The sequence below is a fragment of the Theileria parva genome, chromosome 1, assembly GCF_000165365.1.
Source record: "Theileria parva strain Muguga chromosome 1, complete sequence, whole genome shotgun sequence".
In the NCBI taxonomy this organism is placed as follows: Eukaryota; Apicomplexa; class Aconoidasida; order Piroplasmida; family Theileriidae; genus Theileria; species Theileria parva.
Genome location: NC_007344.1, coordinates 1152908 through 1179002, shown reverse-complemented (window position 1 = coordinate 1179002; position 26095 = coordinate 1152908). Strand labels below are relative to the sequence as shown.

The window sequence follows — 26095 nt, the reverse complement described above, 5'->3', positions numbered from 1 at the left end:
ACCACAATCAGCGGTACTCCGGTGAAAAACATGAGCGCAAACGATAAGAATAAAGTAAACTGCAGCACTGAGAGATTTGCCGGAAAGAGTAAAAACGCAATCACACATCCCGCCAAAAGCGAAAAAACTGAAATTATCTTAAATTTGGCCATTAGCGACACTGTTTCCCGGACTTTTAACTCCAGTAACAACGCCATCGCCTTTGACGAGTTTATCAGTATTAAAAATGAAAAACTGACCAAAATGCCCATTAAACACCAAATTAAGTTATTCGTGTCTAATTTTGAGCCAGGCTCTTCCCCAACTCTATCACCCGTAAACGTCATTTTACCTGTCAATTATTAACTAATTCCTATTTCCTGTCAATAATTAACTAATTCCTATTTCCTGACAATTATTATCCAATTCCTATTCCTGACAAATTATTTAATTTTAAGTTACAACTTTTAAAGAAAATATTTAATAAATTGTTCTTAATCTTTTAAACGCAGCATAAATATTTCACTGCTAGCTGCTCATAGATACAACCACACTCAAATTTAATACTCAACATTATTTAACAATGTTTAACAGTGTTTAACAGTGATTGAGGGTTAATTTGGGTTAATTTAAGGGATTGGAGCGATTTTAGAAAATTTTTCATTTTTTACCATTCATGAATAATTTATGTTAATTATCACTTTAAATGGATTATTCACACATTATTCACACATTTTACACATTATTAACATTATTTTACACATTATTCGTGTTAATTATGGGTTTGGTTATGTTATATTGAGGGGAAATTTTGTGTCTTGAGAGGTCTCAGTACTCAAATTACCACTCATTTACTAACATTATTATACACATAATTATGCTTAATTATTAAAAGAGTATAAAAACACCTAACAAATGCTTATTATACCATTGATATATTCTATACTAAATACATACATATACTTATACACTTTAGTATATTATATATATATATATTAGTAGGAGTATAGTATTGTGTCTGGGTTTAAGGGTAGTAAATCAAGTGTATATAACATGGTATAATACTGTTTACACTGTTCTAATATACTATTTAAAGTGTTTAATAACTATATTAAGAGGTATATAATGCTGAAAAAAGTGTTATATTACCGTATACTAAAGTGTATAATATACTCCTATTATACTCCTAATACTATACTTATACATAGTATTATATACATAGTATATTAGTACTATAGTAGTACATATTATTAAGTATAGTATATAGTATAGTATTCTAATTATATACTTAAGTAGCTCCCTCTTGGGGTACCCTTATATTAGCTCCCTCTAGGGTATCTCCCTCTAGGTGTATATAGTTAGGTAGCTCCCTCTCCCTTATATAGTTAAATTAGCTCCCTCTCCCATATATATCTAAGTAGCTTCCTCTTGGGGTATATATCCAAGATTATACAGTATAGTTATATAGTTAAGTAGCTCCCTCTTGGGGTATAGTAAGATAGCTCCCTCTTGGGGTATATAGTAAAATAGCTCCCTCTAGGGGTATATAGTATAGCATTAGGGTTTAGTAATTACGTGTCTGGGTTTACGGCTAGTAAATCAAGTGTATATTACACAGTTTATAATACCATTTACAGTGTTTTATAACACTATCAAACAGTATTTACACTGGAATAATTGCTATCTTACTTTATACTATACTATATAATATGTAATAGTAGATTAGTTGTATAATCTTAGGTCTGTGATATTCAGTACTTTGGCGCAGACTCCTGTGAGGTATGTGTGTAGTACGTCCATTAAAACTGTTTTAATAATTCTGACTGCGCTTTCTGCTACGGATTTGTCCAGATTTTTAGTTACTATTTCGAATTGGTTTTTTAACTCATATGCCAATCCTACTAATTTTATCGCCTCAGAACGTCTACTTCCGTCTAATCTTAATCCTATAAATCGACTATTCAACTCACTCTCCACTTCTCCCAATGTTCCTCTTATCATTCCAATTGTTGCACTTCTTGAAGCTGATCCACTAGTTCCACTTGTTGATGGATTAAACCTCGGATACGGTCCCGCAAAACTATTGGAACTACTGTGATTACCAGGAATCGGTGATCTCCTGGTGACAATTTCATCTTCGTCGTCGTCTGATTCTTCTGAATCAGATCCAGTTGACTCAGCCCTGGTGGACTCAGTTCCCGCGGATTCCCAGCTTGTTTGATCTCTCCTTGGATTAATTGGAGTTGTAATGACATCCCTTATAAATCCCAACGCCTTTCCTATTTTTGACTTTATTCCTCTCTTCACCTTTTCACTCTGTTCACTTTTTACCCTTTCACTCTGTACACTTTGTACACTTTGTTCACTTTGTGTATTTGAAGATTCGGGGCTTTCAACTTTCGTGGCGGGGTGACTGCTAGCACTGGCTGTGTCACGGGATCTTGTACGGCGTCTTCTCAAGGGTAAAATTGGCGTACTTTCATCTTCACTATCAGCCGTGTCATATCCATCACTCTCACTCTCACTCTCACTACTGCTGCTCTCACTGCTGCTCTCACTACTATTACTGCTTTCAGAGCTAATTTCACCAGTGTTGAAGGGATTATTTGGATTAAACGAAACTGCAAATGGATTTGTCGATTGTGCAACAGATCCACCAGCCGATTCACCAACAGATCCACTAACAGATCCACTAACAGATTCACCAGCCGATCCACTAGCAGATGCACTAGAAGATCCACTGCCAGATGGAGTATTAGCTTTTCTTCTGCGTAATGGTCTTACGGGTGGAGCTGAGCTTTCCGTACCACTGGAACTACTTGAACCCCTGGAATTATCCAATGATTGTCTCGTTCTTCTTTTCTTATTTCTTACTTTACCAACTGAATTACTACTGGAACTGCTGCTCTCAGTGCTAATTTGATCACTTTCTGAATCACTTTCTGTGTCGGATTGTTCGTCTGTATCGCTTGCGATGCCGACGTTGTCTAGATCTTTCCCTTTTGTGCTTCTTTTTTTGATTCTAATTTCGTTGATTTTCGGTTTCCTGGCGCCTAGTGTGTTTTTCCTTTTCATGACATTTTCCATTTCACCAAACATTGTTGAGCTGTTTTGTAGCATTTCCGTCGATTTGAGCTTGAGAAGTTTGATTTTGTTTCCCATTTCCTGGATTTTGTTCCCGAGGATCACAATCAGCTGGTAGTAATGCTGTGACTTTTTATAGGCGGAATCTGGCGATTTTATGTTCTTTTCTCCCACCTGCTTGATTATCTTTTCATACTCCTCTGACTTGAGCAGCAACGACTTCATATACTCAATTTCCTTCATCACCTTGTTATTCATCTTACACAATTCCCTTTTATCGATATTTATTTTCGTTTGGAGTTGTGTTAGTTTTTGTTTTTCTATGGTGTAAAGCTCTTTTTTATTACTTTCCTCGATTAGGACTTTACCCTTTTCTAGTAGTGACTTAAGTCTATTGAAGTTGTATGTAACTTTATCCTTCATATTTATGCTGCTCATGAGTGTGTTTTTACTATTTACAGTTTGCTCACGGGATTTAATCACCAACTCGAGCAAGAATCTGTAATTCAATAGTAATTTACTACTCGCATCCAGTCTGAGATTTTTTGACTTCATTTCCTTTTGCAATGTTATTAACTTGTCATCGATTTCGTTAATCCTTCCCGACGCCATTGTGATGGATTTGACGTGTGGTTTAATTAGCTCTACAATTCTATCCTTGGGCATGTACGTGGTTCCTGCTGCTCGGCCGGTGTCTGGCTTATTTCCCAAGTTTACCGTGGCCATGATCCGTTTAAACAGCTTGTCGGAGCTTGAAAACTCCTTTTTAGCGCGTTTTAACTCGAGCTTTGTAGTGTCAATTGCGTTTGAGATTTCACGCCTTAATCCAGTCTTAGTATCGATAAACTCCTGAATTATGCGTAAAAACGGCACTGTAGACTCGTGTCTCAGAAATGGATACAAACTCTTTAAATTATTGCCAAAGTCCTTTAAGTATTTAGTTCCGTCAGTGATCATGTCGTCTGAACGTTCAGTGATTGATTTTACTTTATCCGTTTGCTCCTGTAACGAGGATTTTACAACTGTCACCAGACCAGACAGTTCCTCAGAACTATCACACAACACCAACGGTAACATACACAGTACTATCAACCTCATCTTTCCCCTACTCTAATTATTCTATAACTTATTTATAAATGTTAAATATTAAATCAATAAATGTTAGATATTAAATTGTTTGAGTAATTTGTGGCTAGATCTGGAAATTTAAAATTTTCGTTTTTCCCGGAAAATTTCAACCTCAAGCACACCCACGCGCCAAATCTTTTTATACCCCAAACAACCAGTATTACACCAAATATAACGTTTAAACCCTTTTAAAGGGTAATTAGTGTGTAATACAATCTGTAAAAATGTGTAGATGTGTAAATTAGTGTGTAAGAGTAAAAAAGACACGTGTGTAAATAAGACACGGTAGTGTGTAAATGTGTAAAAGTGTGTAAGAATGTGTAAAGATGATGAATAATGTGTAATGTATGTTAAGAGATTGTTTTAGAGAATTTGTTGCATATGCTTTCGTCACTTTTTTTATCAAATATCCAATCAAACACATTTTTTATCACATTTTAATCAAATTAACTTAAAACATTTTTTATCACATTTTAATCAAATTAACTTAAAACATTTTTTATCAAATTAACAAACACATTTATAGAATTAACTTAAAACACATTTATATAATTAACTAAAATTTTAAATTGAAAAATCTTAAAACAAGATCTAGAGGAAAATCTCCTCCACATTGCTGCTGTAACCACTCATTTACCAAATTTTAATTCCAAATTGTAAATAAATACCATTAGGTTGCAAATACTAAATAAGTGGGGTTATAATATTAATGGATTAATTACTTTTGAGTGGTCCGTAGAATGATTTCTTTTCTTCGGATGTTTGGAAGCGTCCGTGTCCCCATTTGGAGGAAGTGTCGATAAACTTGAGGTTAACTTCTGCCAGTGCATGTCTTGAGGTCTGTGGCACCAACGTTTTCCTCAACGTTATGACTCGTTTTCTAGTCCCCGGAATGCATCCCTTGAGCATGAGGAAGTCTTCCCTGACCACGCCGTAGTGTGGGAAACCGCCCATTGGCGTAATTGTCTTCTCAGTCAAATCTGAGTCTGTAGAACCGTTCCTCGCTGAACTGCCCAGTCCCAGTCGATAAATCTTCTTATTCCGTTCCGTACGCTTGTGGTAGCCTTTTTGACCATGTCTGGGTACTTGGAATTGTACCCGTGCCGGATGCCATGAGCCGATACACGCGACTTTTCTTAAACCCCTGTGAGTCTTACGGGGTAGTCTTGTCACTCCGTAACGAGAAACCACACCCTTGACGCCGTGACCCTTAGTAACACCCAACACGTCCAACATCTCATTCTCACCAAACACCGTCGATACCGGCACACTCTTCTCAAACAAACCCACCACATAACTTACCTACACATTTTATCGTAATTAGTTAGTAATATGAGTAATAGTAACGAGTAATGGTATTGGTAATGGTATGAGTGATGCGGAGAAAATAATCTCCATTTTGCTGCAGTAACCACTTTTGAGTAAAAAATAATTGTAAATTGTAAATAATTGTAGAGAGGTTGCAAATTAGTAAATAAATGGGGTGGATTGTATCTTTCATGGTTTGTCTCAGTATGAGAATAGGAAAGACTAGGAATATGAAAGCGGGAGCGAGCTCAGCCTTATTATCGGACACAAGTAATCAAATCTACACTTATGGTGCTTGATCTTACCCCTGTCCATTTTACCCCAATAATTATCTAACTAACATAATTGGTAGTTGATAGTAGTTACTGAGGAAAATAATTACATTATTGCTGCAGTAACCACTTATTTACCAAATTTTAATTGTAAATTGTAAAATAAATACCAAAAAGGTTGCAAATTAGTAATAAATGGGGATAGGTAAATAAAGGGTATAACTAAGGAGATAACTAAGAGTTCCGAGTGAGAAAGAGAGTCCCATCGGGGTGGCTAACTCTGTGGAAAATAACTAAGTGAAGAATAACTAAACTCTGTGAGTACAAGCACCGTAACGTACTTTCTCATCTGTGGTCCCTCCGTTAACTTGAACTTCAAGTAAATGTGCTTTCCTCAGTGAAAGAGAAGTCTTGGAAGGTTGTGTATGCATTAGTGCTCTGACGACGGTGGCATAATTTCTTATCCTTTTCAGCTCCTGTTCCATTCCCGTTTCTGCAAATTTCTTTGCGTACTTTGTAAATGCTTTTTTCTTACTTTTGTACCAATTTTTATAAAACCTGCGCCTTAATTCGTCTGACAAATGTCCAGCCCAAACTGTTCCCAGGACCTTCAGTCCCCTGGGCGTCTCTACGTATCCCACCAGTCCTACGCATACCATTGGCGGCGTTTCCACAACGGTAACCGCCTCCACAACTTCTTTCTTGTGCAGTTTCGAGCCGGGCCTGTCCACCTCAGTGACCACATGTGTCATACCAGCCTTGTATCCGACAAAAGCTGTCAGGTGCGGTGGCTTAGCGGGGTCATCACTGGGGAATGAACGGATCTTAGCCCTGTGAGTCCTAGAACGCTTTTTAGGCAGGAATCCCAAAGAACCAGATCTCGGCCTCTCAAACTTACGATGGGACATTTTTCACTATTCAAATTAATTATTTTATTTTCCAATTTTCCAATTAATTATCAAATAAAATAATTTAATAAAAATAATTATTTAATAAAAATAATAAAATAAATTAGTTTATTGGAATTGTGGTGGGGAATCTGATGTTATTTTGGAGTAAAAATAAAGTCGGGGAAACAAAATAATTAAATAATAATATTAACAATATTAATAATAATAATATAATAGAATACTAAAAATAAGATAAATAATAGGGATAATAATTTGTTATGGTAAATGATGATTTTACAGTGTCAGAACTTGTAACCACTCTAATTACTCTCCACTACACAATTATTAATACTATAATACTAATACTATAGTAATACTATAATAATATAGTAATAGTGATATGAATGTACAGGAGGCGTACGAGTGGTCTAGAAAGAATAAACATACACACCACAATCGTAGAAATATAAGGGATAGGTAATCAAACCTCAGTTACCACTTTAAATATTATTGTAATAGTACAGTTGACTACTTGTATAGTTATGGACCTATGGGTACCAGGATCGAGACCCCTTCATATAATCTTACTAAATACTTGCTAAATTCTTACTAAATTCTAACTTAGATGAACAAATAATTACCACAGTTATCATAGCTCTAATGGTACAGTGTAGTATAGCTATAGTAATAGCCAGGGGTGGTAGGTTCGAAACCTCTTGCCAAACTAGTAGCTAACTCTGTAGAAATTTCTTAACCAAGCGCTATACGTTGTGATAATATAATTTAGGCACAGTAGTGACAGTAGCGACGGAAGCTTACCCAGAGAACCCTTCAATCCTCTCAATCTAGCCTATCATAAATACAGTACTAACTACAGGAATAGTAACCATAGGAGTAATAACTATAGGAATAATAACTATAGGAGTAGTAAACATAAACATAGGGATAATAGTAAATATAAGAGTAGTAGAAATAGGGATAATAATAGTAGTAGAAGTAGTAGTAAACATAGGGATACTAAATACAGGAGTAATACTAAACATAGAGATACTAAACATAGGGATAATAGTAGTAATAGTAATAGTAGTAGAAGTAGTAGAAGTGTTGAAAGATGGAAGCATGACTTGTACGAAAGTGACAGTGAGCGAATAACCCACGAACACAAATACAAAAAGTCCAAACTCTCTAACAATAACAGTAGTAATAATGTAAATAGTAATGTAAACAGTAATGTAAATGAGGATAAGAATAGAATGAGAAGGAGGGGATGGCGATCGAGAGCTGGTGGCGTGTATATACCGCCGGAATCTGAGTCTGAGTCTGATTTGTACACTGATTACATACCAAACTCACATAAAACACACGAACGGCCCGATCCGTCCTACACTCTCGACTAATCCACACTAATATTAATTTTTATTATTTTATTTTTATATATAATTTTTATTTTATTATTTTTATTAATTTGAGAATTAGTTTATTAATTTGAGAATTAGTTTGATAATTTGAGAATTGGTTTGATGTTTCCCCAGAAGAGTTTGGTTAATTTAACGTGAGAAAATTAAATTTGAATTAAAATTTAATTTATATTTTTTTATTTATTAATTTGTTTTTAGTATTTTTGTGGGTCTCCTTTTAGGATCTTAGTACTTTACTGTTCAATTTACATTCCATACTTTAAAATTTGCATTCACCCACAATCACAGCTTCTCTCTCCATCGCACTTATCTATACACGCTCAAACCAACCTACTCAACTCTCCACAAATATTCAACTTGTTTTACCTGTTTTATCCAATAATTCACTGAATTTACCGAATTTTCAGAATTTTACCATTTTTTACAATTTTTTACGGAATCTATTAATTTTTCAAATTTTTACAATTTTCAGAATTTTTACAATTTTTCAAAATTTTGCAGAATTTTCAGATTTTTGCCCTGAGTTAGTCACCAAATTACCCTTTAAAATACCTTTAAAATACCTTAAAAATATCTTGAAAATACCTTGAAAATACCTTGAAATACCTTGAAAATACCTTAAAAATCCTTTAAAATACCTTGAAAATACCTTGAAATTACCTTGAAAATACCTCGAAAACACTTTGAAAAAACTTGGATTGTGAATTTGGTAAACTTTGTGCTGTGATGATTCGTAATAAGTTGGAGGCGTTTGGTTCGAGTAACCAGCAGGTGCGTTTGATGACATCGGGTGAGTTGGACAAGTGTTTGAGGGAGGCGTTGTTTAGTGACTCTGTTGGGTGTTCCGATTCGATTTTGTATGACATTTCTCAGGCCACTTACCACGAGGTTTTCTTCCAGAAAATCATGAAAAGCACTTGGAAATGCATCTCGTCCTCTCCCCGTCGCGTTAAACGCATTCAAAAGGCGTTAAACCTGTTGAATTATCTGATAATCAACGGGTCAGACCGGTGCATCTACGACGTAATGAATAATTTACACATTCTGTCCTCTGTTGGGAAGTTAAAGTTTAGCCCCGCCAATAGAGCATTGGGACACTTAGTCTCCGATAAAGCTGCACAAATTGCTGCTTTAGTTCTGGATAACAGAACACTCCAGGACAAACGCAGGTACTCCGCATCCATCAGGGACAGGTTCATCTCACTCTCCTCAACCAACGGAATCGTTGAAACTAATGTACTACACAAACCCGTTTTCGTTCTCGATAAAAATCATTCCGTTCCCCCCGTACCCGCTTTATCCGGGGTACCCAATCCACATAGTTTACCCAATCCACATAGTGTACCAAGTATTGGAAATGTCCGTACTATAGGAAATAGTATAGGAAATAGTATAGGAAATGGTATAGGAAGTGGAAATATTGGAATAAGTAGTGCGTATACGGTTGGGACTACGGGCGGTAAGGGGATATTGAGTAGGTTATTTAGTAACAAGTTAAAGGTCACAAAGCCCAATATCGGACTCTACGGTAATTCTCTACACTCTCAAAATCAATCTTTTCCGTCCCATCACACTTCATATGGTGGTTACGGTAATTCCTATGGAGGATATGGTGGATACGGGGGTTACGGTGGCATGGATGGATTTAATGCGTTTCCGGAGGTGAGTGTGGGAAATGATTACTACACCCACAGCTTCCACAATAATCGAAAGACAGACGAGAACTTTAACAAGCTTGAGACTAAGTCTGATTCCACCTTCAAACGCTACTCCACCACAGAAAGTTCCTATAGCGATTCTGACAGTAGTTATAGTACGAGTAGTTATAGCAGTAAGAGTAGTACGAGCAGTAGTAGTGAGAGTAGTTATAGCAGCAGCAGTAGCAGCAGTTCATCCTCCAAACATTATAGAACTGTTGACAGAAGTTACAGAGTTGATAGAACATATGATAGAGGTTACAGAGATTATGATAGAGATTACAGAGATTACAATAGAGATTACAGAGTTGATAGGGGGTATGATAGAGGGTATAGACCTGTTGACAGAGATTACAGAGTTGACAGAGGATACGGGGGATATGGAGGAGGATACGGGGGATATGGAGGAGAAGGAAGGAGATATGGTCATAATCCATTTAATCATTAACTTAATGTACTAAACTATATATTATACACTATATTTACTAGGTATAGTACCGCTGAATTAACTGTTTTAAGCGTATTTTAAACACTTTTAATGTGTTTTAAGAGTGTTTAAGGGTGTTTTAAACTGTTTTAAGCTATTTTAAGAGTGTTTAAGGGTGATTTAAAGCATTTTAAGGGTGTTTTAGAGTTATTTAAAGTGTTTAAAAGTGTGTTTAAAGGTTCGAGAGATCGGGGTTTTGGTATCTTAACTAGCTAAAGCACTGTATATAGAATATGGTCTAACACTATTTACAGTGTTTTATAACAGTATAAAATAGTATTAAGAAGTAAATAGTACCTTAAATATGTGCTTAAGATACCTGGGTCTATACCCAGAATACCCAGACCTAAGCCCTAATACTACATAATATACTACAGTATATACCTAAGAATACTATATACCTTAACTATAATACCCCTAGAGGGAGCTAAATTAACTATATACCCCTAGAGGGAGCTACTTAACTATATAGCTAAGAATACTATATACCTATAATACTATACTGTATATTATATACTATATATATTATACGTATATACACTTTATACCTAATACTATACTCTCAACTATATAATACCAGTAATATATACATAATACCCAAGAATACTCTCTTTACTACTATAATATGCTAGTTATACTACTTGCTACACCTTAATTATATACACATACCCAGACCTAAGACCTTAAACCCAGACACCCAATACCCATGCTACTACAGTAATATCCTACAGCTACTAACTATGCCTATAACATTATATACCTAAGAATACTATAGTAATACTATAGTATAGTTAATAGTATAGTATTATACCTGAGAATACCCAGACCTAAGACCCTAAACCCAGACACCCAATAACTATACAACAGTATATATTATATACTATGTATATACATATGTATATATAATATATCTACAGTACTATACCTAATACCTAGAATATACTTAAGAATAACAAGACCTAAAACCCTAAACCCAGACACCTAACATGCTAATACTGTGGTAATACTATGTAAATATGTATTGGTATGATTACATATTAAAATGTTTAACATTTAAATTCTTTTAAATCTCAACCAATCCCTTAAATTATACATTTCCATACCAATTCTCATTAAATTCTTTACTCAATTGTTTACTCAATACTTTACTCAATGCTTTACCAAATGGGCTAAAATTCTCTTTACTACAAAGTAAAACTAATAAAATTGATAATTACTAATAGTTAGTGGTAAAGTTAGTGATATTGTGTGTTATTGTGAGATTTCTCCTTCTTCGCGTTCTGGTACGATTCTGTTTGGTGAGGCTTTTTGAAATGAGACTGTCGGCTGAGTGCTTAGCAACTTTTGTATAAACGTCGGCGAACGCTTAAATCGCTTCGGAAAACTATTATTCAAACACGACGTCCTACTCCACACATCCAAATTCACACGACGCTCACGCACCAACATACTGAACATTATCATTTAACTTTTAAATAACTATAGAAAATTATCATTAAACTTTTAAATATAGAAATCTAATTTATTAAAATAATTAGAAATTTAATAATTTTGGAAATAATTGCAAAAGTTGATCGGGTTAGCAAATGGAGAGGAAAATAACTATCTAATCTGCTGCTTCAACCACTTATTTACCAAAAAATAATTAACAAAATTAAATAATTACCAAATAGGTTGCAAATGATAAATAGTGGGGATATACAACTGTTAAAATAACTGAATAAGATACTTATCATCGTCTCCGATGACGTTGGTGTGTTGGTTGGGTATTCTTGTGACGCAAGAGTATTTGGTGGTGCTAAGTGTGATCATTCTGTTATTATCATTGAAGACTCTGACGAATGATCTGAGTTTGACCCAGTCGCCTCGTTGTAAGGGGTTACTGCTGTTGAACAGGTTAGACACTAGGATCGGGTCGAAATTACTCACAATTGCCTTGCTGCTGCTGTCACTCACCAGTAGCGTAAATTCTGCGGTCCAAACTCTTAAAACTTTAACTATAAAATCGTACGGGTTTTCCGAGGCATCGGTTAACTTTCTTAAGTACTCCGAACTCAGGAGCTGGCACGGGTTCAATTTACTTGACCAACTCTTTAGAAATTCTATTATCCTCACGTCCTCGTTTGTTATGTTCACTTTTATCCCACCATAGACGTTTATTACCTCCGTTACGGTGCTTGTACCAGCGGTACCCATCACATCTTCTACAGTATCCACAGTATTTACTGCAGCAGAATCGGTAGTATTTTCCTCACTCACTCCATTCACTCCATTGGTAGTAGTGGTAGTATTAGAATTGTTATGTGCCGTGTGACCAAGCACCGTTTCGTAAAAACCCGCGTGCCATAGTCTCATGGTGGGGAAGTTTTTGAGTGACATGATGATGTTGACATGTTTCTTGCCGAGTTTATCCATGACTACAAAGGCGTCGACTCTCTTTAGTCTCAGTACGTCGCCGAAGTTGATATGGTGTTGCTGCTTGACGTTGGACGTGATGACTTGGATTGAGTAGTCAATGCCACTCGTAGTGCCAAAGACACTGGGGTCCACAGCCCTGTAGTTATACACGTCACGCTGCGAATTCACATTCCGCACACTCGCACGGATCATCTCCAACGCCACCACATACAAATTTATATTCCTCATCTCCAATATTATGTTATTCAACGGGATGTATATGTTTTGCGTTACGGTGTTAGGTGTCATTGCTGTAGTTGTAGTTGTAGCTGTAGTAGTTGTAGGAGCAGCAGTTGTAGCAGCAATTTCTACAGTATTAGCAGTAGCAATAGGTGTAGTAGTCTCTACTGGAGCAGCAATTTCCGTACTATCCTCAGTATTTACTATAGTATTAGTGTTAGTAATGGAAGCAGCAGAATGGGTAATATTTTCCTCGATATCTATAGTACTAGCAGCAATAGTAGTATCAGCAGCAATAGTAGTATTAGGAGCAATAGTGGTATTAGCAGGAATCACCTGCCGTGACGGAGTAATCACATCCACACCAACTCCATCAATAGTGTTGACGATGTCAGTTTGTTCTGTGTGATTATCCCCACTTGTGGTGGGGATGAGTTGTGATCCACCTTTGGAAGAGCCAGACCTCAGCTTGTAAGGATCTCTATAATACCTTCTCTCATCCACTTCTAATTATTATTCAGTTAGTTATTTAATTAGTAAGCAGCAGATAAGCAGCAAAGTAGTATAATTACCTTGTTTATTGAATAGTCTTTTAATGGTATTCACAAACGTATTTTTCCTCCCTCCATCCAAATCCACATTTTTTACACCGTTCTCCTTATTTACAACATTTACCACCGTTACACTATTTTCCTTATTTACCGTATTTACGGTATTTACCGTATTCTCGGTATTTACCGTATTTTCAGTTGTTACAGTGTTATCAGTTGTTACAGTGTTATCGGTTGTTACAGTGTTATCGAGTGAGGAATGTGTTTCAGAGTTTTGATTGAAGTATCCATTCTCCTTGACGACTCTTCCAACTAAAGTTCATTATGTAAATAGTATAAACATTTGGGAGCAGCAGAATTGGAGGAAAATTTCCTCTCCAATTGCTAACCCGATCAATTTTCGACATTATTTTTAAAATAGGATTTTTACAATTATTTTTCAATAATTTTGATCAAATAATAATTAACTACATAATTATGTGTAAAAGTATGGGATAATACGTGTGAGAGCGTTGTAGAGATTTGACCCTGGTAATCCATACTCTAAAATCAATATGCAACCCAGTTAATAATATATTAATATATAGCCGGTTAGAAAATACCCCGACTCCCCAAAATCAGTAGCTATCACATTCTATCCAAATATTCCATAGTATTTATCTATTATATATTAACTGTGTAATCTGAGAATAAGAAGTAAATCTGAGTAGTGAGAACTAAAACTGAGTAGGAATGAGGGGTAAAATACTGTTGGAGAGATAGGAGTTGAGAAAGGTTGAAAAAGCTTCGAGGAGTGGATCGGGTGAGGCGTAGATGAAGTTTTTCGTGTTTTTAAGGTCAGATTTGACGTTGTTAATTATTCTCTTCCAGTCCTCAGTTGGCACTGTTTTCACTGGTCTTATCTCGTCCAATAATACCACCAGCAACTCCACTACATTACTCATCTCCCCAAATTTCTCAAACTTAAAATTACCAAATTAAAATTATAAATTTAAAATATTAAAATTCTCAAATCAATAAATTATTAAATTAATAGAATTAAATTAAATTAATAGAATATTTGTAATGTAGATGAAATTATGAGGATATACGTGGTATTGGAGGATAGTGATTTACGTAATACGAGGGTAATTTTTATGTATAAATTATTATTTTAGGAGTCCAGACTAGACATTTTACATCAGTCCCTGCTAATACTCCAAGATTCCATTCTCAACAAGGTAATCCCCAATCACACATTCTACCCCTTTTTTACTATTTATTCAATTTTATCAAAAAATTATTGTAAAAAACGTGATTTTGGAAATAATTGCCAAAATTGATCGGGTTACGAATTAGAGAGGAAAATTTTCTCCCATTCTTGCTGCTATCAAATACTCACACTATTTATGTAGTTAACAGTATAATATAAGTAACAGTATGGTATAAGTATATAAGGAGAATATTGTTAGGAGTTGTGTTTGAAGGTGTATATAAGAACGGTGGATAATGAGTTGATAGATGTGAATCCTGCGTTTTCGGTTCCGAGGACTCTTGAGTTATTTGAGGTTCTCATTCAATCTCTCGTCACTAATCGCAAAGTCAAATCCACTAATAATAACATACTACTACAGGTACTTTACGGGGCTTGCTACCGCTCACACAGTTTAGTCCCAGTTTACTCCCACTAACTTAGTTATCTACTTACGCATCCCCATTATTTATCATTTTGCAACCTTTTTGTCATTTATTTTACATTTGTTAATTATTTTTTGGTAAATGTGTAGTTACAGCAGCAGAAATTGCGGGAGTGGAAAATTTATTTTCGCTAACCCGATCAACTTTTAACTTTATTTTTAAAATCACTAAATTTCTAATTATTTTTCACAATTATGATAAATGTAGATGTTGAAGAATGATTGGGATAGTGTGAAGCCTGTGGATGGTTATAGTGTTGGTTTATCTACGCTGGGACGTTACGAGAGTTTAAAGTGTTTTATATCCAAGTTTGACTTTAAACGGCCACTGATTGTGCATATCGGAACTACTTCCCATAAGCACTCCAAAGGTACCACCGAAAACGTCGACGACGTTATTAAAATCTCACCACACTCACTCACCGCCGCTCACTGCATCTCCAAACTTCTCACAGAACTCACTCTCATATAACTATTCAACACTATTTTATCAACAATTTTATCAACAATTTTACAAAATTTAATTGTAAAAAATTGGTTTAAAAAAATAAATGCCAAAGTTGATCGGGCTACGATTTACCGAGGAAAATAATCTCCAATTCTGCTGCAGTAACTACACATTTACCAAAAAATAATTAACAAATTGTAAAATAAATGACAATAGGTTGCAAAAAGATAAGATTATTGGGTGGTTAGTGGATGAGTGATTTGACCTTGTTGAGTAATCTCGAGAATAGTGACGGTTTCTTTAGTTTCTTAACGGTTTTTTGTGCGCCAAGAGGCTTGTCAACAGGTTTCCTCATAGGCTCCTTCAATCCCCTCGGCGTTCTCTGCACATTCTCACGTACATTTTCTCGTACATTCAATTCTTTGGGTAGATTCATTTGTTTGGGTACATTAATTTCCTTGGGTAGATTCATTTGAAGGTTCATATTCTCCCGTAGATTCATGTGTTTGGGTGGATTATCTTTATTGAAGGCTGCGATTTGGGAGTGTCTCGTACGTTCGTTTAGTAATTTCCCCAACTCCTCACCACGAGTCGATCTCACCGAACGAGTACTCGAAATACTCGACCTCCTCGACGAATTCCTCGATCCCACCCTCTACACATTTTCATCCACAATCAATAATATAACATAGTTAATATAATATATAATATAATATATAATATAATATATAATATAATATAATTAATATAATATAATATATAATATAATAAATTGAATTAATAAATAAATGTAAGAATTTGTGTATATATTGGGGAATTTGGTTAGAATTAGTTAATAATTACACATGCATTTGGTGATTAGATAACTGGCGCTCTTGTTAGAAAAGAGGAAAGTAAAAATGTGTAAGGGATAGGATAGGTTGTGGTGTGACTTACGGGTTTATTTCTGTTGACTGAAGCGCACATTTGCCTGAAAATATTAATTGAAGTTTCGGACCCTGGTACAACTTGAATTTCTAAAACTAATCCTTTAGCACTACTATGCCTGTGTGGTACCAACACCAAATTCCATCATTCCAACACATCTACACCAAATTTCACAATCTCACAACACATTCATATTTTTTAATTTTTCAATATTATTTTTAATATTTTTGGATTTGGGGATTTTAGGAATTTTGGAATTTACTACATGTCCGGGTTACTTTATTACTCAGCTCCCTCATACTCTAATTATTTACGCATCCCCATTATTTATCTTTTTGCAACCCTTTTGGTATTTATTTTACATTTGTTAATTATTTTTTACCAAATGTGTTATTGAAGCAGCAAAAATGACTGGGTGAGAAAATTTATTTATCGTAACCCGATCAACTTTGACATTTATTTCCAGAATACCTAATTAACATAATTATGATAAATGAATATGTGTGGTAATGTGTAGTGATAGATTGGTATGACATTAGTGATTTGGTTATCCTTGTAAATTACCAACGAAGGATATTCCTTCACCAGCTCCACACACTCAAACTCTCTCTTAAACATCCATAACAATATTACATTATTCTCCACACTATCCACACTATCCACACTATTCACACTATCCACACTATTCACACTATCCACTGTATTATTAACACTATTAATTGTATTATTAGTATTATTGGTATTATTAACACTATTTACACTATTATCAGTGTTAACACTATTATTAGTATTAGTATTGATGTTGATGAAGGTGTCTATGGTAGTAGCAGCAGAAATGCTAGGCGAGGAAATTTTATTTTCCGTAACCCGATCAACTTTGACATTTATTTTTTTTACCCCCAATTTTTCATCAATTTCTCCTAATTTTTCATCATTTTCATTATTTTCATCATTTTCCAATTTTACATCCAATTTATTCACATCCAACTGTTGATCCAACTGATTAATGAGATTGACTAGATTGAAGTTTGGCTGATTAACTTTGTGTAAAAGCTTTGACAGGCGTAAAACTTTATCAAACGATTCCTCAACTATTAATTCATCAAACAATAATATCAACACTGTGGAATTAGTGTCCCCTGTACACAATGTGTGAAGTTGTTTGTTTGTGACCTTTTGTATAATTGTCGATTGAAAGCATTTTTTTATTTTATTTAATATTTTTAACTTTTTTACTTTATAGTCCGGGTCGTATAGGAGTTGATTCTCCACACTCTTTAAACATACCATACAGTCCAAATACTCCTCATATCCATACACCAACAGCTCACTCAACATCATCTCCTCCATTTCCCCTCTATTCTTGTACATAGTGTTCAGATTAATAGTATTCATAGTGTTAATAGTATTAATAGTATTCATAGTGTTAGAAGTGTGGATAGTGTTGAAAGTGTGGTTAGTATGGGTAAAGAGGAAGTTGGAGATTTTTTCGAGTATTGTGAGGAATTTGTCTTGTGTGATGAGTGGGTTGGGTTCGAACCCGGGACAAATGACGCAGTCGCTATTTAACAAAGATTCATACATACGATTCACACCTCCCACATACAACTCCACCTGGTCGTCCTACACATTATTACACTATTTATCCAATTTTACAAAATTTAATTAATAAATTGGGGTTTAAAAAAATAAATACGAAAGTTGATCGGGTTAGCAAATGGAGAGGAAAATTTCCTCCAATATTGCTGCAGTAACTACTTATTTAGGAAAAAATAATTAACAAATGTAAAATAAAATATCAAAAAGGTTGCAAATTAGTAAATAATGGGGATATATAACTAGATGACTGAGTTAGTGGGAGTAAATAACTAGAGAAACTGAGTAAAATAATCCCCTAAAGATATGGTGAAATACATTTTGAAAGTGTTTGATGGCGTTGAGAACGTCGTGGGGATCGACGTTGAATTCGTTGAAAACTTCGTTTTGTAGGTCTGTGACCCTTTGCTCGTAGTACTCCTGCGATAATATACCCTCCAACAACTCCCTACTCATCACCGAACCACTCATCTCAGTCACACTCCTCAACGAACTACACAATTTTCATACATCTTAACCATATAATTAACATAATTACGTATATAATTAGCATAATTACGTATATAATTAGCATAATTACGTATATAATTAACTATATAAATAGCATAATTACGTATATAATTAACTATATAATTAGCATAATTAGGTATATAATTAACTATATAAATGACATAATTAAGTATATAAAAGAATTACGTGGCGAGATCGGAGAAGAATAGGAAGAGTTTTTTGGTATTTTTTTGTAGGATTGGTATGAGTTGGTAGATGTTTTTGATTTTATTTCTGGGCTTAAAAATTCTTTGAAGGAAGTTCCGGTCGCGGTCAAACGGACTTCTACTCCGACCTAACGTACTTGAAATCACCCACGCAGAACCCAAAAGACCAAAAATCGACAACAACTCCAAACCCAAATCAACACTCAATACTTCCATCAAATTTCTCTTACTAATCCACTATCCCACACCATAATACAACACATCAATTTCTCAATCCTATTTTATTTAATTTTTATTTAATTATTTTTATTTAATTTTATTTATTTAATTTATTTATTTTTAAATATATTTTAGATATTGATAATTTTGGAATATGTAAATTAGTGAAAATTAGTGAAAAAAAGTTAATTTATGTGAACATGTACAAAATTGAACAATTTGATGAATAATATTTTGGAACTAAAACGGAGAATTGACCAGATTATCAATTCACTCAGTAACGGATCATACAACCAAGCCACAGTACCTTCTACACAGTTACCCATCCCCATTATTTATCTTTTTACAACCTCTTTACAATTATTTTACTTTTTACAATTATTTTTTACCAAATGTGTTGTTGAAGCAGCAAGATTGACCGGGTGAGAAAATTTATTTTCGTAACCCGATCAACTTTGGCATTTATTTTTAAAATCCCATTTTTAACAATTAAAATTGTGTAAATTATGATAAATGTTGTTAATTCTGTTGTAGGAGGGGATATTGTGTGAATTGGAGTCGTTGAGTATTGATCGTGATGTGCTGCAGTCGACACGGATCGGTTCTTCATTAACTAAACTTTCTAAACTACTCGCACCTCACTCAAAAGAACACTCACAACGACTAATCACACTCATCAATAACTGGAAAAATCAACTCAGATCACCCAAACGAATCAAACACAATTCACACTCCAACTTCAACAACTCCAACAACTCTACAGATTCTGTTAACAATGTTGATCCTGGGGACACAGTTACTACTCAGGAAACTAATACTAACACTACCAACACTGTAGACAGTGTGAACAATGTGGAAAATGTGGACGGTGATGAATTAGTGCCTGAGTACGCGGGTCCGTTGCGTAATGATTTACACCGTGACAAGGCGTTGAGATATTTGTTCAGGTGTTTCCTGTTGGGTCAGGACTTTGGTCCAGAGTTAACGCGTTTATCGGAGTTGATAAACTCTATGGAATTATCATTGTACGACCACTACGTGGTGGAAAATGATAACCGCAAAGCGTACAATCAACAGCTAAAATGCATAGCATTTAACCTAAAAGACGTGAAAAACACAATTTTAAACTATAAACTGTATAATAAAATGATTACAGTTGATGAGTTGACCAGGATGACCTCGTTGCAAATGGCCTCGGATGAGAAAAAGTTACAGCGGAATGAGATTTTAGAACAGTCTCTAGAGGCGTGTCAGTCTGACTGGGCCATCAAAAATATATTCCTAGCCAAGAAATCAGCAGGACAATTCAAGTGTAACAAGTGTAACTCCAAAGTTACAACTTATTATCAGCTACAGACAAGGTCGTCAGATGAACCCATGACCACATTTGTTACGTGCCTAAACTGTAAAAATCGGTGGAGATTCTAATTCTAATATACTAACTTTATACACAGCATAGCACTATACCCTCAATTCTATACTATTACTATACACTTAATTATATACTATTACTATACACTGAATTCTATACTATTAGTATGCACTGAATTGTATAATTAGTACTGTGTCTATGCCTAGGAACTGGAGCACTGTACTACTTGTACCACATACACTAATACTATATTATATACTATATATTATATACTACAGTATACTATATATTATGTACCCCGAGAGGGAGCTAATTTAACTATACCTATAATACTTTAACTATACTAACTATATATATTATACTATATATTATATACTATATAATATAATATATATATAGTATGTATATATGTATGTGTATAGTATTAAGAGTATACTAGAGTATATTATATACTTTACTATACATTGAGATAACACTAACTCCAATACTATTTAACACTTAATACTCTTTAATACTGTTGTAATAAGCTTAGATATGTGTAATAGAGTTGTTATACGCTGTGTAACATGCACCTAATTTACTAGCCGTAAACCCAGACACATATAATACTATACTATACATAATATACTAAGGTATATATAATATATAATATACTATAGTATATATACTATAGTAATACTGTGATAATGCACACTGGTATGAGCTAATGCAGTGATAGTTAACTCTAACCCCTAATTAACCCTTTATTAACCAAATAAACGCTAATTAATAGAAATTATTAGCTGAAATTGATGGAATAAATGCAATTGTAAATAGTTGTAAAATAAGGTAAAAATTTATTTTACGGCCGTTGACCCCAAATTTGACTTTTTAATTCAACTCCTCAAACATCAATTAACTTATTATTTAACATTAATTTCTCTCTTTCTACAACTTTTCTGACAATATCAACCATTTAACACTTAGAGAATTCGTAATACAATAGTTCACTCAGCGTACGATGGAGTTACTGCAACTACTAATCCTATGTGTAAGTTGATAACCTAATTAACTAATTAATTAGAGTGTTAAGTTGGTGATTGGTGTGAATAATGGATTTCCTAACCCTGAGTTAGGGAAACCTTTGCCGCCTCTGGAGCCTTTGACACTGGACATAAACATTGAAAGCGCGACTGAAAACACTTATTACTTGGAACAATCAAAAGGTGGGATTTACACACCCACTGAGGGCTTTGGGTTTGACAAGGTTATTCAGGAAATTGAGAAGAAACCTCCCACTGCGGGCCCCTTTACCGCCCTGGAACTGATTTACAAGGGTAACAATCCAGCGGAATATCTTAAAAAAGTCATTTGCAACAGAATGCTGTCAAAGGTTATAAAGTTGGTTTTATTCCTCTTTAACGGGGATGTTAAGGAGCTAACTCTCGTCAACAGCGTCTGGACTGTCACCAACAAACTCACCCTCGACATTACCACAGTCATCAACGGCGAACACGGAACCAATTTTACTACCACTGATACTCCCAGCAGCAATATTGTAAGTGTTGGAGGTGTTGGTGTGAACGCGGGGATAGAGGAGAACTTTAGTGTGAGTTTGAGTTACATGACGGATTTCGGTGAGAATGTATCGGTGAACCGGAGGAATTTCACGGATTTCCGGGCGAAGGAGTACAATTTTATAAGTAAGATTGTGTATAGAAGTAATTTGAAGGACTTGGTGTTGGTAGTTTGGCAGGCTAAAAACTGGTTTGAGCAGGCGAAGGAAGTGTCCTTCGCCTGCATGGGATACCAGAAATATCTTTTAATACTCCAAGTGGATAATAATTATTGCCTTTTCAAGTGGGACCCGAGGTTAAATTTGTGGATTGACTTCACTGTCAACAGCCGTGACTTGGGCAGGCTCAAGTTCCACATTAACAACCAGGAGGATTCTAAACCCCTGGCACATCTCTTTGACCACTACGAAGTCTACCTCCAGGAACTAAGCTACTGCGTTAAATTTGTCTACCCACCCCAACTCCTACGCAGATACTTCCCCAAACTCGCAAACTCATTCTCATACAACTTCGTCAACAACTCCGTCAACCTCTCATCCAAAAATTACAAACACACACCAAACGGTACATTTTTACACTATTTTTTACCTTTTACACATTCTTACACATTTTACACATTCTTACACACTAACGTGTCTTTTTTACACATTTACGTGTCTTTTTTACACATTTACGTGTCTTTTTTACACATTCAATAGTTATAATAGTGACTCACCTCCCTCTCCCTCCCTAATTAAGTATATTAATAATTGTACAGAGGTGAAGCGTGTGGAAAAGGAGTTTGTGCGTATATTTGGTGACGGCGCTGTGGGTTACAGTAGGGGTAGTGAGATTAGTGTGGGTGTGGACCTGGACATTACTGTCCCGGACGCCACGCACTACTACAGTGTCAGAAACGGCAATTTCACGCAGTTTTTCCCCTACAAGGGCTATGCCTTTAATAAAGTTATCCAGTCCAATATCAAGAGTACCAGCACTAGCCAAATAGCAGCTAAACTGAGCAGCAAATTAAAGAGACCAGGTAGAGTAATTTGGTTATCTTTTATACCAACAAATTACCTGACCCGTGTGCACCTTTTTGACGATAATGTCACTAAATACCTCCTGCTATACGTGAAAAAGTTTAATTTTGTCCTGTACAAGTGGGAACAGAGGGCCGATTTGTGGATTAATTATACGGAAACTCGGGTGGATCCGGGCAAACTAATGTTCTATAGTAATGGGAAACCAATTGCCGCAGATGACACGACGGAATATTTGAAGGAGTTTACCTTTGAGATTTTTACTCTCGGGTCCTGTGACGCCGTGTCATACAACAATAAGCAATTTTGGACCAGAACAGGCCCAGAATTGAAGATTCTAATTGTCAAGATACTGGAGAATAAGGTTAACTTGTTCCTCAAGGACGGGAAAGTCGTGAGGTTTCACCTCCTTGACCATGAAATTCAACTCGTCAAACAAGAACACTCACTCTACCAAATTCAATAATTTTCCTACTTTTCACACTATATTTACTTATTTACACAGTATAATTCTATTTAACACAGTAATATTCAATTACTCTAGTATAAAAATGTGTAAATGTGTAAAGTGTGTAAGTGTGTGTAAATGTGTAAGAAAAGACACGTTAGTGTGTAAATAAGACACGGTAATGTGTAAAATACTATTAGTGTGTAAGAATGTGTAAAATGTGTAACTATGTGATTAATGTGTAAGAATGAGAGATTGGATTAAAAATGTTAAGATCCCAGGTTCCGTTGTATCTGTTAAATTTTCTTATCTTTGTCTGATTTTGTGAAGTATCGTGATGCAGGAGAATGGTGGGATTTACAAGTTTGTGGATTATTTTCCTGGGAATTGGTGCTCCATTTCTCTGTTTCCATAAAAGTGATTTCTCAAATATCATCCGGTCATATTTCACAGGCTTAATTACATACTTTACAGTTGTAGAATTAACAACTTCAATTCTGTAATTATCCTGGCTCAATTCTACAATTTTATCATCCTGTGCATAGAGTTTTAAGTGGTTAGGGAAGTAATGAACTTGCGTAAACGAACTGGAGCCTTCAAATCTGACAAATGAGCCTACATAGGAACTGAATCTAATGTCTACTCTGTCCAATGTGTAGTCGCAGCAAATTGATATAGGATACTCTTTATCATATTGCCAGACCATGTATCCATCATACCAAACCTCAACACATTTAATATTTTCTCTTAGTGTGTAAAATCTTTTGTTATCTCCAGGTTTCATAATCTCGTAGTCTAATTCTTCCAGTTGTATTTTATTACCAAATTCATCCTGTTTATAAAATTTTAACAAGTTAACACTAATTTTCACATCTCTATGAACTCCGTTGGGAAACAATAGAATCATGTTATTCATGTGTGTGAAGTAAAGACTGGTAGGGAGAAACTCGTGTTCATAATAGTCAAACTCCCAGACTACCTTGTCACCATATGTTATCCTGTATAAAGGCTTGTGAAAGTCAATTCTATAAAGATACTTGGTAGATTTAACCTTGTAATCCTCAGGCGTAAGTAATTTATTATTGGTATAGAATTTTAAATTATCTTTGTTAGGCCTGAGAAACTGAAATCGTTCTGTATTTACAAAGTGGTCATAATACGCGGGATAGCCTTCGTAGACTTCATAGCGGTTTATGGGATTATCTAACTTTTTAATCACTCTACGGCCCTCAACTATCTTCCCAAACACAAACCCGTCATTAGCCTTGAAATAGTGGAAACCTGGACCACAAACCGTTTTATACTCGTTTGTTGACATTATCGTATTAATGTCTAGAGTTATAACCTTAGGTAACACTGATTTCTCCTCTACATTCTCATTACTTGGTTCAGACTTTGCATTATTTGGTTCAAGTTTCAGGTTAACTAAGTTAGTGGAACTAACTTCAGATTTAGGTCTTTTTATACTAGGTCTAATACTGTAAAGAGGCTCAGATTTCACAACTTTTTCACTATTTGACTCAGCCTTCACAACTTTTTCATTATTTGACTCAGCCTTCACAACTTTTTCGCTATTTGACTCAGCCTTCACATTAGTTGAGTAAATGGTTTCCGATTCATCTCTAGACCGTTTGACAGTAGGTCTAATACTGTAAAGATGTTCAGTAGTTCCATCGATGAAAGTGACGGTTACATCACCTGAAATCAGGTCAAAATTGAGGGAATTGGGATAGCCGTGGCGAGCGTTATCTCTGGTTCGTTCCCAAATTTCCTTCTCTTCATATGAAATACTATGGCAAAAGGTGTTGAAAACGATTTTAAAATTAGTCTCCTCAAGATCATAGTAATAAGGTTTAGAAAAATCCAAACCAAGTTGGCTGGGTTCCCTGTAATCTTCCAATTCGAAATCAAAATACTCTTCATAGTCATGAGTATATCTATTAGAGATTTCCAGCTTTGACAAGTTTACTTGAGTGTTGATACGTTCCCATGAGTAGATTTCAAGTTTGCGGAATAGTATCAGATTGGAGTTGGTTGGCACCGCCAGGACATACGTCTCAGCCTCAGGAGTTACGTACGCCAAGAACTTTGCTGCAGACTCCTTTATATCATCTGGCTCATTTATATCGTCTGGTTCCCGAATTGACGGATCTCCTAATAGCACTTTAAATAGATTTACGGGAAATGTGAAAAACTCGACGCATTTTGAGACTGCGCGTCTGTCATCTGAGAAATCGTAGATGAATTTGTATCTTTCAAAGCAGTCAACACTGCCAGAATGCTTTACACCCATATTTAAATTAAGCAACGCATGTTTTCCCGGAAAAACACAAGCAGAATCACCTTTAACTTCCGATGCCATTATCTTATCCAATTCAGTAATATTAATCTAATTAATCTTAACCCTCAATTTTTGTCTATTAGATCTATAAACTATAGATCTGTGGTTAAGGATTAGGTAGATCTAGAAGTAATTAGTGAGATCAATTTGATAGTCTTTAGTAGTTTTAATCGTGTTGTAATCTACAAAGTTAGCAGTAAATAGTTACCTTGTGGTCTATGGAACACTTTCTGGACATCTTAACAATACACATAGTTTAAGATCTTATTGAGTTGGTAAGGGGTTGGTTAAGGGGTATTCTAATCTTACACATAGATACAAAG

The 26095-nt window shown here is 35.1% G+C and overlaps 12 protein-coding genes across 12 annotated transcripts; 6 read left to right on the top strand and 6 right to left on the bottom strand.

Annotated features, from left to right (window-relative positions):
- Positions 1 to 30: 30 nt before the first annotated feature.
- On the top strand, positions 31 to 1041 carry TpMuguga_01g00562 (uncharacterized protein; the record flags this gene model as incomplete). Its single annotated transcript, XM_760988.1, has 2 exons — positions 31 to 315; positions 1009 to 1041. The coding sequence occupies 2 exons, from the start codon at positions 31 to 33 to the stop codon at positions 1039 to 1041; spliced, it is 318 nt and encodes a 105-aa protein (XP_766081.1).
- A 660-nt stretch (positions 1042 to 1701) lies between these two features.
- TpMuguga_01g00561 (uncharacterized protein) lies at positions 1702 to 4161 on the bottom strand (the record flags this gene model as incomplete). Its single annotated transcript, XM_760987.1, has 1 exon — positions 1702 to 4161. One exon carries the CDS (start codon positions 4159 to 4161, stop codon positions 1702 to 1704), a length of 2460 nt encoding a protein of 819 aa, XP_766080.1.
- Positions 4162 to 4880: 719 nt separating this feature from the next.
- Positions 4881 to 6783, bottom strand: RPL3 (60S ribosomal protein L3). Its single transcript, XM_760986.2, has 2 exons — positions 6113 to 6783; positions 4881 to 5493 (listed from the first exon to the last, which is right to left on the bottom strand). Exons 1-2 carry the CDS (start codon positions 6677 to 6679, stop codon positions 4906 to 4908), a joined length of 1155 nt encoding a protein of 384 aa, XP_766079.1. The 5' UTR covers positions 6680 to 6783; the 3' UTR covers positions 4881 to 4905.
- Positions 6784 to 6841: 58 nt separating this feature from the next.
- TpMuguga_01g00559 (uncharacterized protein) lies at positions 6842 to 8088 on the top strand. Its single transcript, XM_061305019.1, has 3 exons — positions 6842 to 6972; positions 7074 to 7138; positions 7449 to 8088. Exons 1-3 carry the CDS (start codon positions 6940 to 6942, stop codon positions 8056 to 8058), a joined length of 708 nt encoding a protein of 235 aa, XP_061161594.1. The 5' UTR covers positions 6842 to 6939; the 3' UTR covers positions 8059 to 8088.
- Positions 8089 to 8805: 717 nt separating this feature from the next.
- EPN2 (ENTH domain protein) lies at positions 8806 to 10224 on the top strand (the record flags this gene model as incomplete). The annotated part of the gene is made up of 1 exon (XM_760984.1): positions 8806 to 10224. One exon carries the CDS (start codon positions 8806 to 8808, stop codon positions 10222 to 10224), a length of 1419 nt encoding a protein of 472 aa, XP_766077.1.
- A 1060-nt stretch (positions 10225 to 11284) lies between these two features.
- TpMuguga_01g00557 (uncharacterized protein) lies at positions 11285 to 14505 on the bottom strand. Its single transcript, XM_760983.2, has 5 exons — positions 14200 to 14505; positions 13953 to 13994; positions 13473 to 13763; positions 11993 to 13406; positions 11285 to 11713 (listed from the first exon to the last, which is right to left on the bottom strand). Exons 1-5 carry the CDS (start codon positions 14393 to 14395, stop codon positions 11515 to 11517), a joined length of 2142 nt encoding a protein of 713 aa, XP_766076.1. The 5' UTR covers positions 14396 to 14505; the 3' UTR covers positions 11285 to 11514.
- Positions 14373 to 16276, top strand: NEP1 (EMG1/NEP1 methyltransferase family protein). The gene is made up of 5 exons (XM_061305018.1): positions 14373 to 14578; positions 14609 to 14671; positions 14903 to 15064; positions 15336 to 15736; positions 15792 to 16276. The coding sequence occupies exons 1-4, from the start codon at positions 14531 to 14533 to the stop codon at positions 15597 to 15599; spliced, it is 537 nt and encodes a 178-aa protein (XP_061161593.1). The 5' UTR covers positions 14373 to 14530; the 3' UTR covers positions 15600 to 15736; positions 15792 to 16276.
- On the bottom strand, positions 15793 to 16640 carry TpMuguga_01g00555 (uncharacterized protein). Its single transcript, XM_760981.2, has 2 exons — positions 16512 to 16640; positions 15793 to 16230 (listed from the first exon to the last, which is right to left on the bottom strand). The coding sequence occupies exons 1-2, from the start codon at positions 16539 to 16541 to the stop codon at positions 15820 to 15822; spliced, it is 441 nt and encodes a 146-aa protein (XP_766074.1). The 5' UTR covers positions 16542 to 16640; the 3' UTR covers positions 15793 to 15819.
- A 333-nt stretch (positions 16641 to 16973) lies between these two features.
- Positions 16974 to 19034, bottom strand: TpMuguga_01g00554 (uncharacterized protein; the record flags this gene model as incomplete). Its single annotated transcript, XM_760980.2, has 3 exons — positions 18795 to 19034; positions 18417 to 18591; positions 16974 to 18125 (listed from the first exon to the last, which is right to left on the bottom strand). The coding sequence occupies exons 1-3, from the start codon at positions 19028 to 19030 to the stop codon at positions 16974 to 16976; spliced, it is 1563 nt and encodes a 520-aa protein (XP_766073.1). The 5' UTR covers positions 19031 to 19034.
- Positions 19035 to 19104: 70 nt separating this feature from the next.
- Positions 19105 to 20482, top strand: TpMuguga_01g00553 (transcription elongation factor S-II protein). The gene is made up of 2 exons (XM_760979.2): positions 19105 to 19336; positions 19568 to 20482. Exons 1-2 carry the CDS (start codon positions 19256 to 19258, stop codon positions 20459 to 20461), a joined length of 975 nt encoding a protein of 324 aa, XP_766072.1. The 5' UTR covers positions 19105 to 19255; the 3' UTR covers positions 20462 to 20482.
- A 121-nt stretch (positions 20483 to 20603) lies between these two features.
- On the top strand, positions 20604 to 23449 carry TpMuguga_01g00552 (uncharacterized protein; the record flags this gene model as incomplete). Its single annotated transcript, XM_760978.1, has 3 exons — positions 20604 to 20633; positions 21469 to 22525; positions 22719 to 23449. 3 exons carry the CDS (start codon positions 20604 to 20606, stop codon positions 23447 to 23449), a joined length of 1818 nt encoding a protein of 605 aa, XP_766071.1.
- A 208-nt stretch (positions 23450 to 23657) lies between these two features.
- On the bottom strand, positions 23658 to 25793 carry TpMuguga_01g00551 (uncharacterized protein; the record flags this gene model as incomplete). Its single annotated transcript, XM_760977.1, has 1 exon — positions 23658 to 25793. The coding sequence occupies one exon, from the start codon at positions 25791 to 25793 to the stop codon at positions 23658 to 23660; it is 2136 nt and encodes a 711-aa protein (XP_766070.1).
- Between the last annotated feature and the right edge of the window lie 302 nt (positions 25794 to 26095).

Excerpts from the sequence above, each read along its gene's own strand:
- RPL3 (XM_760986.2), bottom strand. The coding sequence starts at position 6,679 with ATGTCCCATCGTAAGTTTGAGAGGCCGAGATCTGGTTCTTTGGGATTC. Across the intron at positions 5,494-6,112 it reads GAGGGACCACAGATGAGAAA|GTAAGTTATGTGGTGGGTTT; the intron begins GTACGTTACGGT and ends TAAAATGTGTAG.
- TpMuguga_01g00559 (XM_061305019.1), top strand. The coding sequence starts at position 6,940 with ATGGTAAATGATGATTTTACAGTGTCAGAACTT. Across the intron at positions 6,973-7,073 it reads ATTTTACAGTGTCAGAACTT|GAGGCGTACGAGTGGTCTAG; the intron begins GTAACCACTCTA and ends ATGAATGTACAG. Across the intron at positions 7,139-7,448 it reads CGTAGAAATATAAGGGATAG|GCACAGTAGTGACAGTAGCG; the intron begins GTAATCAAACCT and ends AATATAATTTAG.
- TpMuguga_01g00557 (XM_760983.2), bottom strand. The coding sequence starts at position 14,395 with ATGAGTAATGTAGTGGAGTTGCTGGTGGTATTATTGGACGAGATAAGA. Across the intron at positions 13,995-14,199 it reads CAACTCCTATCTCTCCAACA|AGTATGGATTACCAGGGTCA; the intron begins GTATTTTACCCC and ends TATTGATTTTAG. Across the intron at positions 11,714-11,992 it reads GTCATCGGAGACGATGATAA|TATGTTGGTGCGTGAGCGTC; the intron begins GTATCTTATTCA and ends GATAATGTTCAG.
- NEP1 (XM_061305018.1), top strand. The coding sequence starts at position 14,531 with ATGAGGATATACGTGGTATTGGAGGATAGTGATTTACGTAATACGAGG. Across the intron at positions 14,579-14,608 it reads GTGATTTACGTAATACGAGG|GAGTCCAGACTAGACATTTT; the intron begins GTAATTTTTATG and ends TTATTATTTTAG. Across the intron at positions 15,065-15,335 it reads ATAATAACATACTACTACAG|ATGTTGAAGAATGATTGGGA; the intron begins GTACTTTACGGG and ends TGATAAATGTAG.
- TpMuguga_01g00555 (XM_760981.2), bottom strand. The coding sequence starts at position 16,541 with ATGTGCGCTTCAGTCAACAGAAATAAACCC. Across the intron at positions 16,231-16,511 it reads CAGTCAACAGAAATAAACCC|AGGGTGGGATCGAGGAATTC; the intron begins GTAAGTCACACC and ends GAAAATGTGTAG.
- TpMuguga_01g00553 (XM_760979.2), top strand. The coding sequence starts at position 19,256 with ATGAATAATATTTTGGAACTAAAACGGAGAATTGACCAGATTATCAAT. Across the intron at positions 19,337-19,567 it reads GATCATACAACCAAGCCACA|GAGGGGATATTGTGTGAATT; the intron begins GTACCTTCTACA and ends ATTCTGTTGTAG.